The sequence below is a fragment of the Crinia signifera genome, chromosome 2, assembly GCF_055691185.1.
Source record: "Crinia signifera chromosome 2, ASM5569118v1, whole genome shotgun sequence".
NCBI classification, from domain to species: Eukaryota; Metazoa; Chordata; class Amphibia; order Anura; family Myobatrachidae; genus Crinia; species Crinia signifera.
In genome coordinates this window covers 118,015,103-118,035,956 of record NC_139218.1, presented here as the reverse complement: position 1 = coordinate 118,035,956, position 20,854 = coordinate 118,015,103, and the positions used below count along the sequence as shown (strand labels likewise).

Here is a 20,854-nt window from a genome sequence, read left to right as displayed (position 1 = left end):
TCTGCAGGTGAGACAATGTTTGTCACACAGTACCAAAACAATTTGAAAATGGCAAAATAGGGTACTTGTGAATTATCACAGCACCCATTACGTACTTTACGTAGTGGTATTTTGAGAATACCAATACACCACTATGCTGGCTACGTAAACTACATAACTTGTCCTGGAGCTGTGATAATACACAATGCTTCATTCATATCCCCACTATCCACATCATACCCCCAGTATTCACATGGGCGTGGAGTTAATTTTATAAAGTGTGGCGAGCGCAGCGAGACACCGAGCCCGAAGCATGGCGAGCGGACACGCATCTGCTTGCCACGCTTTGGGCCCAATGGCTCGCTGCGCCCACCACACATTATGAGATTAACTCCACACCCACATGGATACTGGGGGTATGACGTGGATACTGGGGATATTATGTTGTCATTGTGTGTGTGTTGTGCTTTATTTTTACCCTCCTCCGGGCTGGCCACCGCATCCATCATGATCCCACAATCCACCGATGCACGCTCACTCCCCTGGGGCAGTGTTCAGTCCCCCTCCTCGGGCAGTCACTCCCTGGCAGCAGCTTTCAGTCCCCCTCCTCCGGCACTTCCTGCGGACAATGTACACAATTAGCGTAGTGCCGCTGGGGGAGCAGGGAAACCATATGATGCTCCCCAATGGCATTACGCTGAATTACATCCATGTTCCATTACGTACATTGCAGGCGCCGGGGAGTGACTGCCGTAAGAGGGGGACTGAACGCTTCCGCTGAGGAGCGACTGTGCATCGGTGGAGTCAGCGGGGATCGTGATGGACTCGGTGGCCGGCCCGGAGGAGGGTAAGTATAGAGCACAACACACATCACATTTTTATGGCGCAGGCTACGCTGACAACGTACCTTAGGCTACATTGAAAACATAGCGTAGCCGGGCGCCGTGATAATACACATGTACCCAAAATAGCCTATATTTTATTACAGATCCTCAAAAAGAGGAGACTCCGGATCATCCGCCAGTAAAGAAGAATATAGGTGACAGTAGTTGGTGGTTTGAGGCGACTGTGAGGGGGTTGATTGGATGGGTGTTAGAGGAAATTGTGTGCAAGAAGGGTCTGGTACGGTGGCTGGGGGAGTAGACACTGGTGTTTCTGGTGGCAGTGGTGTCTCTGGTGTACTAGCCATGCCAACTAATTTGGTGCCACTTCGCAGACACCCTAAATGACTATGATACAACAACTCCATGCCTAATCTCTGAAATGAGAGTTGCTGGTCAGGAGCCAAGTGGCGTACACATTCGGCCAAGTAAGTGAAATAGTTGTCATGTTTTTCAGGGATTCTTTGTAGGACCTGCTGTGCCCGCACCAAAAATTCTTCCTCTGCTGCTTCTCCTTTTGTCCCTTTACCACGCATTTTCTTAGCACGGTGGAGTGGTGGAGTTGGTTTCAGAGTGCGTGATGGAGTGGGTGCCGGAGTGGCAGCTTCACTAGATGGGAATGGAGTATCAGAAAGTTGCGCCAGGTCCTGGGTTGGAGGCGGGTCGTCGCCAATGTGCAGCTGTAAAAAAAAATGGAAAAACACAGTTACTAATCAATTGTATTTACTTTTAATTTCAGTTCCCTACCAGCATGAATTAATGGAAAGTCATCGCAGAGGAGTTTGAACAGCGATGGAACTTCCCAAATTGTGGAGGAGCCATTGATGGGAAACATGTCCTCATAGCCCTTCTTGGAAGCCTCCATCTTTTTGTGTTCCTTCAGGAAAACTGTCCTGAGATTTTGAATGTGTTTCTGCACCCATTCTGCATTGGTCTCCAGTTGGAAAGGGAGGCTGTAGTGTGCCAAATCCTCCAGTCCTTGGTTTCTTTTTATTTTGTTCGAATACTCCTTTGACTTTGTTCTCCACAGGCATTTGTGGGAATGATACCGTTAAATAAAACCCTACACAAATTCCTGCTCTTTCGCAGTAGACATGGTGACTGTAAAAAGTAAAAAAATATTTGTTGTTAAATTTATATCCATGTTTAATATAGTTATTTTTATAGTTATAGTTATCAATTCACCTAGTCAGTGTACCCTGATGAAAAATGTTACAATACATTTGAAACATTGGTCTATATTACTTGTCTGCTGAATTTATTTCTCCTGGAGTGCCACCCGCGACGCCTATTGCTATATTGGAGTGAGGTTCTCATCTTCTGGGAGGGCACCCAGGCCTGTTTACATCATCAGTGGAGTGCCGGCCAATACCTACAACCAATATATATATTATATATATATATATATATGTATATACATACATACACACAGACAGGTGAATGGGGCCTAGCACACAGTGAAATAGCAGACTATACATTGGTGGCATCAGTGGGCATGCATAGGAGAGCATTGGGAGAGCAAACATACCAGGTTGTTGTTCTGGAAGTTGAGCCAAGAAGGAGAGTCCAACTGCTGCGCCAGCACTGTTTGCAATGTGGAAAAACATGGCGCCGGGGGAAGTGTTTAGGAAATTTTACTCAAATAGGCTGGGTCGAACGACGGTCGCCCCAAACGACGGCAGCAAAAAATAATAATAAATACGTTTTAAAACAGTATACAGTGTATCTACCACACTATTTCAGAATGAAACACAGGACAGCATTGATGGTGTAATGGTTAGCACTACTACCAAAAGTTCGATTTCTACCTGAGCACAGCGATCAGTTAATCAGGATACGAAGATGCTCATCAGATTACTAATCAATAAGCCATTGAATTAAGGTAAATTCTTTATTCTATTCCTACTCATTTTTTTACAGTCAAAAGCGAATGGTCTAACCAGAAACTTTGGTCTGACCATCTGAACTCCCAGCATCCTCTATAACCCTATAGTTGCTCAGAATGTCCGCCAGAAGTAAGCAGCTGGTGCCTTTACAACTACGTGAGAATTTCCTGTTGCAGGCCCAGACATGCCCACGAAACGGTCAAAACCCAGTTTTTGTAGCCAATTCCCTGCTACCTTCCACAAACATTCACTGCCTGTCATTTACTTTGCTAATAAATCCTTAATGTGTCTGCCATTGACAATCAAACTCTACTGCATGCACAGCAATAAAAAAACATTACATAAACATCGGGCCAAAATGATTACCTTGGATTAATTTGAACACAAGGTGGCTAGTTATAAACGTGTGTGAGTTCTGAAAAGGTGCGTGTTTACCCACAAATAAATTTGCATTGTCCAATATGTCTGTGAGCAATGCATTAGCAATTTGCACCCTATTACATGGTGTTAGTTACAGTACAATCTTGCATCATACTCGCACCGCACATTTCACATTCTCAGGTGCTTACTTCGAAAATGACCACATAAAGTAAAGTGAAAAGAATTCAGGAGGCGATTCACTCATTGAGAGCTGAATTCACTACCCTGTTCAATTTTACGGGCAGGGCCGGACTGGCCATCTGGCTCTTCTGGCAAATGCCAGAAGGACAGATGGCCTTGTGGGCTGATTTTGTGCAGCCAGTTCAGCCAGGGTAGCAGTGGCTGCTCGTGGTTGCGGCCTTTTGCTGCCCTGTGTGTGCTGCTGCATGGCCGTAGCCCACCCCTTTCCCCTTGAGGTGGAATATGCCTCTCCTCCCCATCCAGAGACCCGGCGCAGTGACCCCTGAAGTCCCAGCTAAGTTTCCCTGGAGACCTGGCCCTGAGACCGCTGATATCCGGCACTGTCTGCGTGAAAGTGCAGCTGAGGAGACGCTGTGTGCATCAAAGACCTTGTGGGAGATGAGCAACTACTCAAGGTAGTTGTGCTGAATAGGAATCTGGGAGGGAGCAGCAAGGTTATTCAGTGCCACCTCTACTGGGACAAGGGGTATGGGATTATGAACTACAAAGTGATGCCTGTCAGGCTATCATGGCCCTTTCAAACCCCTTGATCCCTTACTACACTCTCTCTCTCACTCCCTCCAGTCCCTACCTCACTCTTTCTTTATCTACTCCTTTCTCTCTTTGCCACAGGGAATTGGGAACAGGGCTGACACAGGGGGAGGGGGACATTGCTCTCACAGGGTGAAGGAATGGCATAATGTATAATAGTCATTATGGTGTATGGCACAATGTGTAATGGGTATCACTTGTGTAAAATAATGTGTAATGTGCATCACGGTGTGTCAAATAATGTGCAATGAAATCACGTTGTGTGGCATCATGTGTAATGGGCATCACAGTGTTCAGCATTTTGTGTAATGGGCATTATAGTGTGCAGCATTTTGTGTAATGGGCATTATGGTGTGTTTCATAATGTGTAATATTATGCCCCCTTTTCGTCGCGTGGCTCTGTCGCGCAAGAGTCCCGTCTGCTGCGGGTGGGCCTGTGTCCTCAAAATGCCAGGGCTGATTTTTGGTCCCAGTCTGGCCCTGTTTAGTGATTTGTGCTTGCATTAATATGTGCATGTGCAAACCCCTGGAGCAAATGCCTTTGGCGACTTTCAAACTCCCAAGGGCATTCACTCCCGGATGCGAGGGAAGGGGGCGGAAGCATGGCAATGGCCAGCTTTGAGTGGGCGGCTGACAAAATACGAAGTTCGGCGGACAACGTTTACTTGCTCACTAGGCTGCAAGCCTATACACAGCCTAGTGACAGATATGACTCAGATATGACTATACGCAGCCTAGCGAACAGATATGACTCAGAACCTCAGTAAGAATACATGCACATATTTTTTTTAAGTTTAGCATACTGCAAAACACATGCCAAATAAATGCAAAAAAAAAAAGTTGCTTGGGCTTTATGTGTGTTTACAAAAAACAAGCAAACATAGGATTTATAGATATAGTATGAGTAGAACTTGCTTGTGATGCTTTCTATGTATGCATTGTTTAATGTACTGCCCAAATAGGAATGTTTTTACTAACCCTATAAATTGTATAGACCAAGGGTCCTCAAACTATTTTGCTCTGGGACCCCATAAGACATTACAATTAATTACAGGACCCCAGCAAGTGACTGCAGAAGGTCATCACATCACACGTGTAGTCAGCAGACAGCACATACATGGCAGCAAAATGATGTGTGAGGAGTCTAAAATAACAGACAATTCAAAAGACTTTTTAGACTCCTTGAATCACTGACTGAGATTAGAAAAATCATCAGCCTGATGGCCAGCAACATGGAGTCGCGACCCCATGCTGAGAAGGTCGGGACCCACTTTGGGGTCAGGACCCACAGTTTGAGAACCGCTGGTATAGACAGATTTTATTTCAGGGAGTCTTAAATGTTTGCTAAATTTGTTTTATGTTATGGGATGGGGGGGGGGGGGGGCGGGTTTGCACTATTTGTCTCTTCATGAAAACATAAAATATAAAATTTTCATTTGTTTTCTGAGATAAACGAAACTATAACAAAATTCTAGCTTTTAAAAACTAAGATATCAAAAAAATTGCATAAAATAATTTGACGCTGTAAATGATACATGCCATTTATGCAGACACTTTGCAAATTGTCAATTGTGTAATCGATTTATTTCAGTATTGTGTTTTGCTGTATTGTGATATTGATTGTGTAGTGAAGCTCTGAAGAGTGATATTACCCCCGAAAAGGTGGATGTAAGGTCAGTTAAACTGAGAGGTATATAAATTTGAAATTTGGGTTCTATTGATTTAATTGAATTTTCGATCAAATTTAGCATTTATAAGCAACTCAGTTATTCAATTTGATTGACAAATATGAATTCATTTTCGGCATGGCCAGTGACTAGCATCCATTCCAGAGCTAACTGTCAATCATTTTAATATTGTGTGTCACTTACAGTTGAGACTGGTGTCAGACTTTCCCATAAAGTGCTAGTGTTCACGGAATTTGTTTTGGGGGGGGGGGGGGGAAGGGGGGTGTCACATACTGTATGAGCCATTTTGAGCTTCTTAAAATATCTACTCAATGAGCAGTGGAGTGAAAAATATTCCGATGCTTGTTGCCTATAGTGACCTCACATCACGAATGCTGTAGTATCCTCAGAATAAGCACTGTAGTGTACCAGAGTTCTATAAACTCCTTTTATGAAGTGACAGATGTGACATTTGCTAATGCTGATTTTATCTTCTATGCAATTGTGTGACTCTGTAATGAACTCTGTAAACCAAATTGACAAACTGTAAATTAGTATAATTTCTCGAAATTACAGAATTCATGAAGTCAATTCAGCCTTCAAAATCCCTGAATTGTCACTAATTTAGGAACTTGTATCCGTAATGTGGTCACATCCAATTGACTTTTAAATACCGGAATGACAACTGCAAGTACAGCATATGAAAAGGTGTTTTTATATATATATATATATATATATATATATATATATATATATATATATATATATATATATGATTTAGTGATATAACATGTATTTCTTCATCTGAAATGCCAGGTTTAGTAGCCATTTAAGTGCTACAGCGACATTAAGCACATATATGAGATTTTAAAGATTACACATACCTGAATAACCAGTTATATCCATTGCTTTTAGATTTCGACACTTTATTACGGTTAAGGTCAGACGTCCCGCAGTAGGAAGATAACATAGTGAGAACATGATTTCTCCAAGATCCACACTTTCCTTAAAGATATAAAATGAAATAATGAATCATCCCATAAAAAATGTTTTAACACTGTCAAGATGAAAATCTCCAGTACTGACAACTAAGATTTAAAGTTTCACAACTTGTTAATGCTTCAGTTTAAAATGATGCGAGTCACAACATTATTCAGACTTGTCATATTTGGGTGTTAAAGCTGTAGTTATGTTCTTAGCACGGCTTTGAGTACTGCTGGCTGGCTTATGCTTCTTATAATAACACCAGGGACAGGGCCTGATTATAAGTCTTAGATACCCAGGGCTAATACACATGTACCTCCCCTTAACACTGATAAACATACGTGTATGGGCACTCAGGGACTCACCATTCACTGACGCTTCTATTCTCCGCTTCACATTTCCGACTGTTATAAGGGCGGAAGTAGATCTTGCATTGTCTGAAACGCAAGATCTACTTCCGCCCTTATAAAAGTCGGAAATGTGAAGCGGAGAATAGAAGCGTCAGTGACACGCAGTGACAAGAAGCCGGTGAACCGCATTCGTCACTTCCCGGTTCCTGGTACAACAGGAAGCCGGAAGAAAACTCACGGCATATTCTCCCGCGATTAAGACCACGTGGATAATAAGTACTGTTAAAAATCTGGCGACAGGGGGACACTACTTAGATAGGGGAATCCCGGAATAGTTGGTCAGGATGAGTCTATGTCTGGAATTAGGATATCCCAGATTGGAGTATAAATATGGGAACAGGCACCTTTGCTACATAGCCTTGATAAAGAAACCAGAGGAGTTTCGAGACGCGTTGGCGGAGGACAAGGTGGACAGCTGTACTTACCTGGGTGGCCAACTTCCAGGGACGCCTGTTGGTTGACTGTTAACATCTGCTTGTTTGTCTACTGAACCTTTGGTAGACCATACCACTCTGTGAGAGTCAGCTTATACACTTTCGTTTTTAATGTAAAATTTTATCTGTAATAAAAGCGGTACTTTCACTATACCAGCTTTTTTCTTACATGCATATGACCTTTGGATCTATTTGAAAATTGACGATTGGTGGTGACGTGACTGCTCCCCAATATGCGATTATAGTGTACCCTAAAAAGAAGACTTACCTCAATGGTACGAGTCACAACCTACGGAACTATTTTAGAATTTATTATATTGGTTTTGGTTGTACTACACTATTGTTGTTCTCTTTCTCTCTTTTTTTTTGGGTACAACCGATGAGAGCCCTAAGAGTTTCTATTCTATTTCTGCGCCAGAGGGTTTGTCAGTATTTCTGTGAGACTATTGTTTGCATGAGCAGTTGTTAGCAATCAACTCTGATCGATGTGACCAAGCCAGGCAAGTGGTTAAATCACAAGAAGAATAAAATTTATTTTGAAGTATGAATGAAGATCCCATTCAATTGCATATTTAGGCCTTTCCTTTCAATTAGAATTTTTCTCCCACTGAATTTTACATTTCCTCCTTCATACCCATGGTAACCAAACTCTTTTGAAACATGACACCCCTAAATTTCAGGTTCTTTTTCAATGCACCCCTAGGCCAAAGAAAATGTAATATATATATATATATATATATATATATATATATAAATATATATACAGCGCTATTCCCTGGGTACTGCTACTCCAAAGAATCAGGCGGCACTCGGTTAGTAATAAATCAAAATAAGTATATTGTGCAAAGTTCACATGTTAAGCCATCAACGTTTCAAGACCGGATCGGTCTTTTCATCAGGATGCGTGAAATAAAGTGCTAGTGCTATAGAAGAAACAAAGAAAGAACAGAGCTGTGAGCTCTCTTACCTATAAGTAGCTGCGTGTTGGAGTGTCTAAGGGAGCCGGCGTGTGTGAGGTCTGCTTCCTGAAACCCGACTCCGCCCCGCTCTGCTCGGCCGTTGTCAAGGTGACGCTGGACGCTTCCTCCTCACCACCGCCCCGCTGTAGACAGACTGAGTACGACCAACAAAAAAGCTAGTTGGATAAAAAGTGACAACTTGTGAAAATATATCAAAATTATGTGATGAAACAAATATTAAGCAGCTACTAGTAACTAAAACGTGACTTGGTGCATGGTTAAAACATGGATTAATTATGCAAGGCATGCAATTATTAAATGCAATTTTTAAATGCTATATTAGCGAACTCATATATCTTAAAGTTAATAGAGCTATATAAGGTCAATATATAATGAGGGTGGTGGAGATGCCAGGAGGCTACACGATCGGTTGTCCCACTCAGGAGATGTGGCCAATCAGATGAATACATTCCATGCAATTTTTTCGTTCAATCCCAATGGAGACAAAGTGTTCAGTTTGAATATCCACTCTGATTCTCGCTGGTTTAACAATTTGCGGCGATCTCCTCCACGGCAGGGGGGTGGAATGTGGTCAATAATCATGCTGCGTAGGTTTGCTAGTGTGTGTCCACATTGTTTGAAATGTCTTGCGACCGGCTGTTCAATTTTCTCACCTGCCAAGCTTGCATTTATGGCAGATCGATGCAGCGCCATGCGCTCTCTGAAGGTTCTTATTGTTTGTCCCACGTAGTACATGTTACATGGGCAAATGATTAAATAAACAATAAATTGCGATTTACAAGATAAAACATGTTTTATCTTGAATTTTTGAGCAGTTTGTGGATGTTGGAACTCGCTACCTGTGAGCATTGATGAACAAGTGGTACATGACGGACATCGATAACAGCCATTTTTCTTATGTTGTACGTTGAACAGATTTTTTGGAGGGTCAGGTGTAATGTTAGTTCTCACCAACATATCTCTGAGATTTCTTCCACGACGATAACTGGGTAAGATGGTTTTATGAGCAAAGCAAGGCAAGGATTTGTCGCTAGTTACAATAGGCCATACAGCATGTGCCGCTCTGGGTAGTACTTGACTGCCCGGGGTATACGTAGTCACAAAAGGTACTTTGTTGGTGGTGGATTTTTTGGCGCTGGAAAATAATAATTGTTCTCTTGGGATGTTCATAACCTGCAGTTTGTATTTCTTTAATAGGGTCAGATCATAACCACGTTGTAGAAATTTATTTATCATTTTATCCAGATTCTCATCAAGAGTGGATCGATCACTGATAATCCGTGCAACACGAATCATTTGGGATTTTGGTAATCCTTTCTTCAACGAAGGGGGATGATTGCTACTGTATTGCAGTAACGTATTCCTATCGGTATCTTTGTGATACAGCGAGGTCACTATGCCATTGTCAGTTTTCTTCAGGGTCACATCCAGATAGTTAATGGTATCACTACTTATAGTGTGAGTGAATTTGATTGGATTGTCCATTTTATTGATGTTTTCAATTATGTTGATCAATTGAGCTGGGTCCCCGGACCAGATAAGAAGCAGGTCGTCTATATATCTGGTATATAGCACAATTTGGGAACTGATGGTTGCATCCATGAAAAAGAAATTGTGTTCCTGTTCAAACATATAAATGTTGGCTAGGGCCGGCGAGATGTTCGAGCCCATGGAGCAGCCAGTGAGTTGCAGATAGTAATTGCTGTTATGTATAAAATAATTTCTAGTTAAAGTAAGTTCCAGTAATGCCAGATATAGGGGGATATCTAGTGCTGTAAAACTGACTCTCTCAAGAAAAGTTCTCATGGCAGAGATGGCTTGCATATGCGGTATCACCGTATATACATTTTTCACATCCAAGGTACATAAGATAGCGTCTTGGGGCAGATTTTGTAAGTTTTGAAGTTTGCAAAGCAGTTGGGTAGTATCTTTGAGGTAAGTATTTTGAATGGTCACAAAAGGTTGGATTAATACATCCAAGAATTGGGATATAGGCTGAAACAGAGAATTGCACGCCGATATGATGGGGCGGCAGGGGGGATTGACAGGGTCCTTGTGAATTTTGGGTATTGTATACAATACTGGTGATACTGGGAATTCTGTGGTGAGTGTTTTGTAAACTTTATCACTAAACAGTGATTCCTGGTGGGCTTTTTTGAGCACCGTATCAAGTTCTTTTTTAAATATACAAGTAGGATCACCCGGGAGTTTTCGATAGGTTGACGTGTCTGCCAGAAGCATATCAATGTTGGCAATGTATGTTGAAGTGTCTTGTATAACAATTGCCCCGCCTTTGTCCGCGGGGCGAATGGTTATATTGGTGGATAATTGCAAACTTCAAAACTTACAAAATCTGCCCCAAGACGCTATCTTATGTACCTTGGATGTAAAAAATTTATATACGGTGATACCGCATATGCAAGCCATCTCTGCCATGAGAACTTTTCTTGAGAGAGTCAGTTTTACAGCACTAGATTTCCCCCTATATCTGGCATTACTGGAACTTACTTTAACTAGAAATTATTTTATACATAACAGCAATTACTATCTGCAACTCACTGGCTGCTCCATGGGCTCGAACATCTCGCCGGCCCTAGCCAACATTTATATGTTTGAACAGGAACACAATTTCTTTTTCATGGATGCAACCATCAGTTCCCAAATTGTGCTATATACCAGATATATAGACGACCTGCTTCTTATCTGGTCCGGGGACCCAGCTCAATTGATCAACATAATTGAAAACATCAATAAAATGGACAATCCAATCAAATTCACTCACACTATAAGTAGTGATACCATTAACTATCTGGATGTGACCCTGAAGAAAACTGACAATGGCATAGTGACCTCGCTGTATCACAAAGATACCGATAGGAATACGTTACTGCAATACAGTAGCAATCATCCCCCTTCGTTGAAGAAAGGATTACCAAAATCCCAAATGATTCGTGTTGCACGGATTATCAGTGATCGATCCACTCTTGATGAGAATCTGGATAAAATGATAAATAAATTTCTACAACGTGGTTATGATCTGACCCTATTAAAGAAATACAAACTGCAGGTTATGAACATCCCAAGAGAACAATTATTATTTTCCAGCGCCAAAAAATCCACCACCAACAAAGTACCTTTTGTGACTACGTATACCCCGGGCAGTCAAGTACTACCCAGAGCGGCACATGCTGTATGGCCTATTGTAACTAGCGACAAATCCTTGCCTTGCTTTGCTCATAAAACCATCTTACCCAGTTATCGTCGTGGAAGAAATCTCAGAGATATGTTGGTGAGAACTAACATTACACCTGACCCTCCAAAAAATCTGTTCAACGTACAACACAAGAAAAATGGCTGTTATCGATGTCCGTCATGTACCACTTGTTCATCAATGCTCACAGGTAGCGAGTTCCAACATCCACAAACTGCTCAAAAATTCAAGATAAAACATGTTTTATCTTGTAAATCGCAATTTATTGTTTATTTAATCATTTGCCCATGTAACATGTACTACGTGGGACAAACAATAAGAACCTTCAGAGAGCGCATGGCGCTGCATCGATCTGCCATAAATGCAAGCTTGGCAGGTGAGAAAATTGAACAGCCGGTCGCAAGACATTTCAAACAATGTGGACACACACTAGCAAACCTACGCAGCAGGATTATTGACCACATTCCACCCCCCTGCCGTGGAGGAGATCGCCGCAAATTGTTAAACCAGCGAGAATCAGAGTGGATATTCAAACTGAACACTTTGTCTCCATTGGGATTGAACGAAAAAATTGCATGGAATGTATTCATCTGATTGGCCACATCTCCTGAGTGGGACAACCGATCGTGTAGCCTCCTGGCATCTCCACCACCCTCATTATATATTGACCTTATATAGCTCTATTAACTTTAAGATATATGAGTTCGCTAATATAGCATTTAAAAATTGCATTTAATAATTGCATGCCTTGCATAATTAATCCATGTTTTAACCATGCACCAAGTCACGTTTTAGTTACTAGTAGCTGCTTAATATTTGTTTCATCACATAATTTTGATATATTTTCACAAGTTGTCACTTTTTATCCAACTAGCTTTTTTGTTGGTCGTACTCAGTCTGTCTACAGCGGGGCGGTGGTGAGGAGGAAGCGTCCAGCGTCACCTTGACAACGGCCGAGCAGAGCGGGGCGGAGTCAGGTTTCAGGAAGCAGACCTCACACACGCCGGCTCCCTTAGACACTCCAACACGCAGCTACTTATAGGTAAGAGAGCTCACAGCTCTGTTCTTTCTTTGTTTCTTCTATAGCACTAGCACTTTATTTCACGCATCCTGATGAAAAGACCGATCCGGTCTTGAAACGTTGATGGCTTAACATGTGAACTTTGCACAATATACTTATTTTGATTTATTACTAACCGAGTGCCGCCTGATTCTTTGGAGTAGCAGTACCCAGGGAATAGCGCTGTATAAACCCTACCGAGGAAGGCACCAGTGCATCAACCCCTTCGACGAGAGTGCTGGACAAACAGACATATAAATATATATATATATATATATATATATATATATATATATATATATATATATATATATAGAAGAAAGGGTTTTTGACTCTGAGTTGCGCTGGGTTGTGTGTGCAGCACCACCAAAATTCCTCCTGTTAGTGAGGAACGGTGTAGTAATCAGGGAAGTGGGGGGTGATTGGGGTGCGCTACCTAGTATAGAAACTGTACCTCCCAATAAAACATTACAATTTCAAAACAGAATACACATTTCTGAAATAGTGTTCTTGTATTTGAGGATGTTCCCAATGAATAAGCTCAGTCCATCTCTGGGTAAATAGTTCTTTTATTGGTTAAGAAACCCGACGCGTTTCGTCTCTAAGACTTCATCAGGGGTAAGAACCAATGGGTTAGTGGATTTTGTGTGGCTGGTCCTATTTGAAGTTTCTGCTGATCACAGCTGATGCAAATAAAATAACACCAAGTCCTTCTTGATGGGGCTCAATTAAATGGAAATTTCTGAGTTGAGAGTCTAGTGTAGGTTCTTATCAAGAACAATATCAGGACGCTCTCTCTGCAGTATCCTCCTCGCTCTGCATTCAAAATGAGAATGCAGAGCGAGGAGGATACTGCAGAGAGCGTCCTGATATTGTTCTTGATAAGAACCTACACTAGACTCTCAACTCAGAAATTTCCATTGTGCTGCTCCATACAGACTATATTTGCTGCAGACGTGGTTCCAGTTGAATCATCCTGACAGAGGAGTACTAGCACCCCTTCTATCTGCATTACCTACGGGACTTACATTTTTTCTGACCATTAGATACAATGGCAGAATCCTTCGATGGTGGAGGTGAGCTGTCTTGCAACAGCGTTAATCTATCTTTACTCACTCAAGGAAAGATGTTTTCTTATTCAGAGTCTGAAGCGGATGGCATTTTGTCTAAGAAACAGTTGGACGAGGATGAAGATACTAGACCCCTTGAGTACTTATATAAGGACTGGGTCCGATTGAAACAAAAAGAAGTCGATTATCAATATCATAGTATCTCCCTCAGTGACTATTACCGCAGTAAACGCATACCACGCGGTTTTAGAGTGAAAAATTCACCTACAATTGGCCGCTTCAACACGCTCTTTTGTCAAAAATGGATTGCCATTACTAACAAGTGCAGTCTCGACCTGATGCTCCTCGTCATTGAGGAATCAGGTCGAGAAATGACTATTGCACAGGAGCGTATTAAATCCTTTGAAGAATTGCATAAAGCTTCATTTCTTGCTGATACCAACATCAATTGGCTGGGGAAGCTTGATGCACAGGTGGCAGCCTACAAACGGGATCTTATCCAGTTTAAGCGTCAGAAATTACAAAAAGTGAATAATGACTACGAACAAAACAGGGTTTACTCCTGGACCCAGAATACCACCCAGTACAGAGGTCAGCAATTCCAGCGACGTCATTACAAGCAGAGACGACAGGACACCTTTGCCGACTCTTCCTCAGAGAGACACACCACCAGTGAGTCTGATTCACAAGTCTACCAAACCCCGAATACATCTGCATCTCAGCCCCCTTTAGGGGTGACTACCCGCCTGAAAGAAAAAATCCCAAGAGGCGGAGGACGCGCCGCGGTGGCAAAAGGAAAAGGAAGAGGTCAGGGCAAACGTGGCAGACCCCCTCTCAACAGATAGTGTTTAATCTATCCAAACACTTATTAACTGCCGATGAAACTCGTGTGCTCAGCCGTGGTTTATCATATGTCCCGACTACTCAGTTTGATCCAATGAGTTGGGAGATTGAGAAGTATAGACTTACTCGCCAGTTAAGGCTTAAAGAACATTTTGGAAAGAACTCTGCCAACCAGGCTGCACGAGCTTCTGCGGATGATCTGGGTATTCCTGTCCAATTAAAGAGATTGCAAGGTAAATCAACTTTCGATCCAGTGTCTAGCAATGCATCTATAAAAACTTTTTCGCGCATGATTGACACTCAAGTTCAAAATGAGGTTCTTGCCTCTTTACCCGACAAGAACTTTGGGTCTAACTTGTCTAGGGGTGAACGTAAGGCTTTAAAAGACTTATCGACCTATACTGACTTAATTATTCGGCCCGCCGACAAAGGCGGTGCCGTGGTCGTGCAAGACCTGATTGATTATAAAGTTGAAATTGTACGGCAATTATCTGATTCCAATGTTTATAAACGTCTTCCTGCTGACCCCACTGATGTGTTTAGCGTTAAACTTGAGGAACTGTTGCAGCATGCGGTCAGTGAGGGACAAATTACTACAGAATTAGCAAATGCTTTAATTGTTCCTTACCCCACTGTACCGCTGCTGTATACACTCCCTAAAATTCACAAACGGTTAGAGTCTCCCCCTGGTCGCCCGATTATTGCGGCCAGGGGATCACTCTTCCAAAATGTTGCCACGTATATTGACGCCCTTATACAACCTTGCATCCAGGCTTCTCCTGGTTTTCTTCTTGATACTACATCGTTTATTAATCAACTGTTGGGTATACGTGACATCCCTGTGGGATCTCTTCTCTGTAGTGTAGATGTCACAAGTTTATACACCGTCATCCCCAATGAGGGGGGATTGATTGCTGTGCAGCGATTACTTGTGGATAATCCCAATTATAATGGACCTGATGTGCAGTTTGTTTTGTGTTTATTGGAGCTGGCTTTGACACATAATTATTTTCTTTACGATGACCAGTTTTATATCCAAATCAGCGGCTGTTCCATGGGCAGTAATTTCGCACCGGCTTATGCCAATGCGTATATGCTCATGGTGGAGAAAGATATCTTTTACACAGACGTTGATGTATCTGGATGTATTGTGTTCTACACCAGATACATCGACGATCTGTTCTTTATTTGGAGTGGCAGTGAGGAGCATTTTTTGGACGTTATCAATAAGCATAATCTAACTGAGAGCCCGATCAAACTTACCTGTTCTGTTAATCCTGTATCTGTGCCCTTTTTAGATGTGATGGTTTCCATTGAGGGTAGTACTATCAAAACTACATTGTTCCGCAAGGATACGGATCGCAATACCCTGCTGCATGCAGGGAGTTGCCATCCTAAACCCTTGAAGTTTGGGTTACCCTATTCCCAATTCCTGCGAGCCGTGAGGATCTGTAGTGACGCGGGTGAAGCGGAACGACAGATTGATACCATGGTTGAAAGATTTATCCAGAGAGGCTATGATATTAAGATTCTCACTGCAGCAAAAGATCGAGCTCTAGCAAAGCAGCGCAGTGATTTGCTCACTTATAAACCAAAAGACACTGACACTGCAGGTAAATTACCTTGGGTCAATCATTTTAATATAGTGAGTACTGACATTAATCACATCGTTAAGAAAAATTGGCCGATTGTACGGTCTGATCCATCGGTACATTTGGGCGATTGTTCCATTATGCCCTGCTACACAAGGGGGAGGAACATTCGTGACCTCCTAGTTAAAACTGATGTGGCTCGTCTACAGCAATCTGGTAGCGAGCAATTTCTTTCTCAACAGCCAGGGTGCTTTCGCTGTCTTGGTTGCATTACGTGCCGAGCTCTTACTGTATCTGACTCTTTCTGCCATCCTTTCAGCGGGAGACGTTATCAGATCCGACATAGGGTGTCCTGTATGACACGTTTTATAGTATACCTTATTACGTGTCCTTGCGGACTTAACTATGTCGGGAAAACTGAGCGTACCCTCCGTGAAAGGATGGCAGGACACAGGTCCTCTATTAAAGCAGCATTGGAGACTGGGCGGAGTGACCAACCGGTCGCTCGCCATTTTCTACTTGCTAGACATTCTATACCCGCGTTGAAATACATTATCATCGACCACGTACCCAGTAGTCTACGACGGGGTAATCGTGGTTTGAAGCTACTTAGATGTGAAGCCCGTTGGATTCACAGATTAAATACATTGGCGCCTAGAGGGCTGAACGAGTCCGCTGGGCTACATTGCTTCATTTGATTCTATTTAACAGTATCAGAGTAGCCTGTTGAAGTTTATGCATTCTCTTGTTATTGTTTTGCTTATATGTCGACTTTTTTATGTGTCGACAGGTATATTCTATTATGACACATCAGCGATCTCTGTCTTTTTGGCTATTATTCCTTCCTTACTCTTTATATATTTTTTTGCACTTAGGTGTTATTGTTGTTTTTATGTATTGTTGTATATCTGTTTATTATGCACTGTCGTGATGGTACAAAAATGTTCAGCTTCCGTACACTAACCCAGTATCCTAGTTACCGGCGTGACGTTGGTGCCGCCCATGAGACGTGCGTTAGCCTTGTCAATGAGTGATGCTGTCAGTGTGCATTGCGTACATTGGCTTACACTGCAGGCAAGTCAGAATCAGAATCAGAATCAGAATCAGAATCATCTTTATTGGCCAGGTATACTTGCGTATGCTTGGAATTTTTTGTGGTAACAGTGCAGCATCAATCAGGGAACACAAAGGGGGTGGGAAGAGAGGCATAAACATACATCACATACATTTCACATGTATCTAGAAAAGTTCGAGTTAGTATTTGGTATGTTCAATACGGTTTAGTTGGTGGACAGCTATTGGGAAGAAGCCTTTTGTAGTTCTTGTCGTCTTTGCTGGGATGGACCTAAAACGTCTGCCTGACGGAAGGGGTTCAAACAGGTTGTGGCCAGGGTGTAGCTTGTCCGCCAAGATCTTTCCTGCACGCTTATTGACCCTGGCTAGGTATAGTTCTTGGACAGTGGGGAGCTCCGCCCCAATGATCTTTTCTGCCATCCTCACCACTCTTTGCAACTTTCGTCTGTCATTCTCGTTTGCTCCTCCGAACCAGATTGTGATCGAGGAGCAAAGGACAGACTCTACTATGGCAGTGTAGAAGATGAGCAGCAGCTCCTGCGGGATGTTGAATTTCTTGAGTTGCCTCAGGAAGAACAACCGCTGCTGAGCCTTCTTGACAGTTGTAATGATGTTGGGACCCCATTTGAGGTCGCAGGAAATCTTTGTTCCTAGGAATTTGAAGGAGTCGACCCTCGACACTACTCTGTCAGATATTATGAGTGGGTTCATGGCATTTGGTTTCCTTCTGAAGTCCACCACCATCTCCACCGTTTTGAGGGGGTTGAGGTCAAGGTTGTTTCCGCTACACCATTTAGTTAGCCGATCCACCTCCCGTCTGTATGCCGACTCGTTTCCATCCATGATTAGGCCGATAACCGTTGTGTCGTCTGCAAATTTTATAATTTTTACTGACTGTTCTGCTGAGGTGCAGTCGTTTGTGTAGAGGGAGAAGAGCAGGGGGGAGAGGACACATCCTTGAGGGGCACCGGTGCTAATTGTGCATGTGTTTGAAATGAATGCGCCTGCTTTCACCGCCTGTTTCCTTTCAGTCAGGAAGTCAGTGATCCAGGAGCATGTAGGTTCTGGGACTCCTAGTGAACGGAGTTTTGGCTCCAGGAAGTGCTGATGACGTCGATGGTGTGGCTGACTGAGCGCGGGAACAGGTAAGTGTGGGCGTGGAGGTATTCAGGTATATATTGTCTGTATGTATCATTGTATTTTTATCCCTGTCCTGAAGAAGAAGCGTAATAAAAGAGCTTCGAAACGTTGACATCTATGACGTGACTCTGACTCTGCTTTCAGCGTGTGCCGCCACTATTGCTGTATTATATATATATATATATATATACTGTGATAGGCAGGGTTTGCTTCTGTTTGTACACATAGTTTCCAATTGTAAAGCACAACGGAATATGCTGAGCTATATAAGAAACTGTAAATAAATAACTAGTTTATCATTGGCAGCCAATAGCACTGATTATGTATTTTACATTGACCATATATAATTAAAATTAGTTCTGGACCAACAACCTGTGGCACCCCTTCAAGTGCCCCGAGGCACTCAATAGCACACATTTTGGGAACCACTGCTCTATACTGTATATCTCTTTAACAATATATAGAAAACAGATTAGAGTGAACACTGTAAAAGTAAACCCAAAAAACATGTTTGAAAACTCAGGAATGTCAGATAAAGTGAAGTCCATTCCTGGTCAAAGATACATGTGGAACTATCTAGGGAAGATCACAAAGCAATATTCTTGTATCTGATTTTATGTGCCATGTATCACATCGATAACAGCTTCTATGGCAGCATATGCGTATTTCAGCTGTCAGAATAAAGTGAAGCCTGTAAAAGTCATGCATATTTTCCACAAATCATTGCCAAAGAACAAAAAAGGCATAAAATGCCTTTTCCATGTTGATAAAGAAGGTTGTAATACAATTTAAAAAAAAAAGATGAATAAAAGATGCATGCTTTATAGCTGTGCAGACTCCCTTTGCTCATATATCACCCTGGCTACAACACAATCTGAGATCTAAACATGAATATACAGTACAACCCGACAGTATGCATCTACCTGCTACGTTAATAGGACAGTACGCATTATCAATACTTTATAAGAATGCTGAATGAAGTCCTCTGTACTTCTCAACAATCAGGAAATGTCTTATATATGTACAACCAGCTGGAAATTCTTTGTTTCAAAATGGCCGGATTCTCAGATGTACAGCATGGTGGTCATTTCCTATTCCTATATGCTACGTGTTCTTTCGTGACACATATGGATGACTAGGGATCAGGATGCCTGGGGTCAGAATATTGATGACTTCTCAAAAAAAAAAGAATCCTGACAGGGGTCAGGTTAGTATACTTACCCCCGCCCCCCCCCCCCCCCCCCCCCACACACACACACAGAATAGCTTAGGCTGCAGTAAGGGATACTTCCTGCAACCTAAACCCTTATGGCACCAACATCTTTTGGGGGGGGGGGGGTGTTGGTATTCTGTCTTTAGTCTCCTGGCAATAGTCGGGATTCCGGCGCTAGTATCAAAATACCTACAGTAAGTAATTTCATGATGATGACAGACAATTTCCAATTTGATCGATTTTCCCAAAACCCAAAGCATACAGAGTGGGGATACCCAAATGGTGAAGCAATACCCAACACTTTTTATCGCATAGAGACTTCATCAGGGGAAAGTCTTACAATGGTAACAATATCTTCATCATAAATGTGCAAAACTCTTAAGTTTCATTCTGGAGAGTTTGAATTTATAGGCCAATGGGGAGAAGCATCTCTAAACACAGTACAATATCCAAAATAGTGATTGGGGTCAAATGTAATAGGGTGTGAGAATCAAAAAGTGAGAGATTTTGGGAGAGTGCTCCTATTTTTTTTAAAGCGCCAATCATTTACACTGCAAAACCAGGTTGATTTTGCCATCTAATTGATTGCCGCTTTTAAAAAATGGGAAACCTCTCCTAAAATCTCTCACTTTCTGATTCTCACACCCTATTACATTTGACCCCTAATGCAGGCTGTTATCCAACTAGCTCTGTTCCAGCCACATAACACTCTGTAGACTAAGACATTTTAGCAGTGCTTCCAATCTCCGTAATTCATCGGGGGGGGGGGGGGGGTGTTAAGATTTTAGCCATGTACCTCCTACTCTATGGAACTTACTTCCATGAGTTAGAGAGACCCCCACTCTAGAATCCTTCAAACACAGACTCAAGACTTTCATGTTTATTCAAGCATTTCCATAACCATTCCTTTACTATGTCCATGCTCTCTTTATTTTCTGAAAAGCTTTTCTGTGCTTCGTTGCTTCTATACTGTATTATGTTAATTATGTTAAGTGCTGTGACTCCTATTTGAGAAAGAGAGATACTGTATATAAATAAAATTCTTCGTCTACTTCTTATTACTGGAAAAAGAAAAAAAAGCGCTATTTCTGTTATTTATACTGAGTATTGATAGATAAATAAAATGAGTGGTACCTGTAAAAGAAATGTGTTAATATCAATGTTTACACCCTTTTGGGGAATTTTTGTGATATTTCAAGAACAAACAGCTCCGTGCCGCACTGTCCCTATCTCACCCTATGTACCTCTGCCTTGTGTCTTCCGTAAAGATCTGCGGTG

At 42.2% G+C, this 20,854-nt stretch overlaps 1 protein-coding gene across 2 annotated transcripts in view; it reads right to left on the bottom strand.

Moving 5' to 3' along the window:
- Positions 1-20,854, bottom strand: part of SYT6 (synaptotagmin 6) — a 400,031-nt gene that overhangs the window by 35,576 nt on the left and 343,601 nt on the right. For both annotated transcript variants that reach the window (XM_083172753.1, XM_083172754.1), the window contains exon 4: positions 6,450-6,570. In XM_083172753.1, the coding sequence (XP_083028879.1) occupies positions 6,450-6,570 (121 nt within the window). The remainder of the gene's footprint in view (positions 1-6,449; positions 6,571-20,854) is intronic.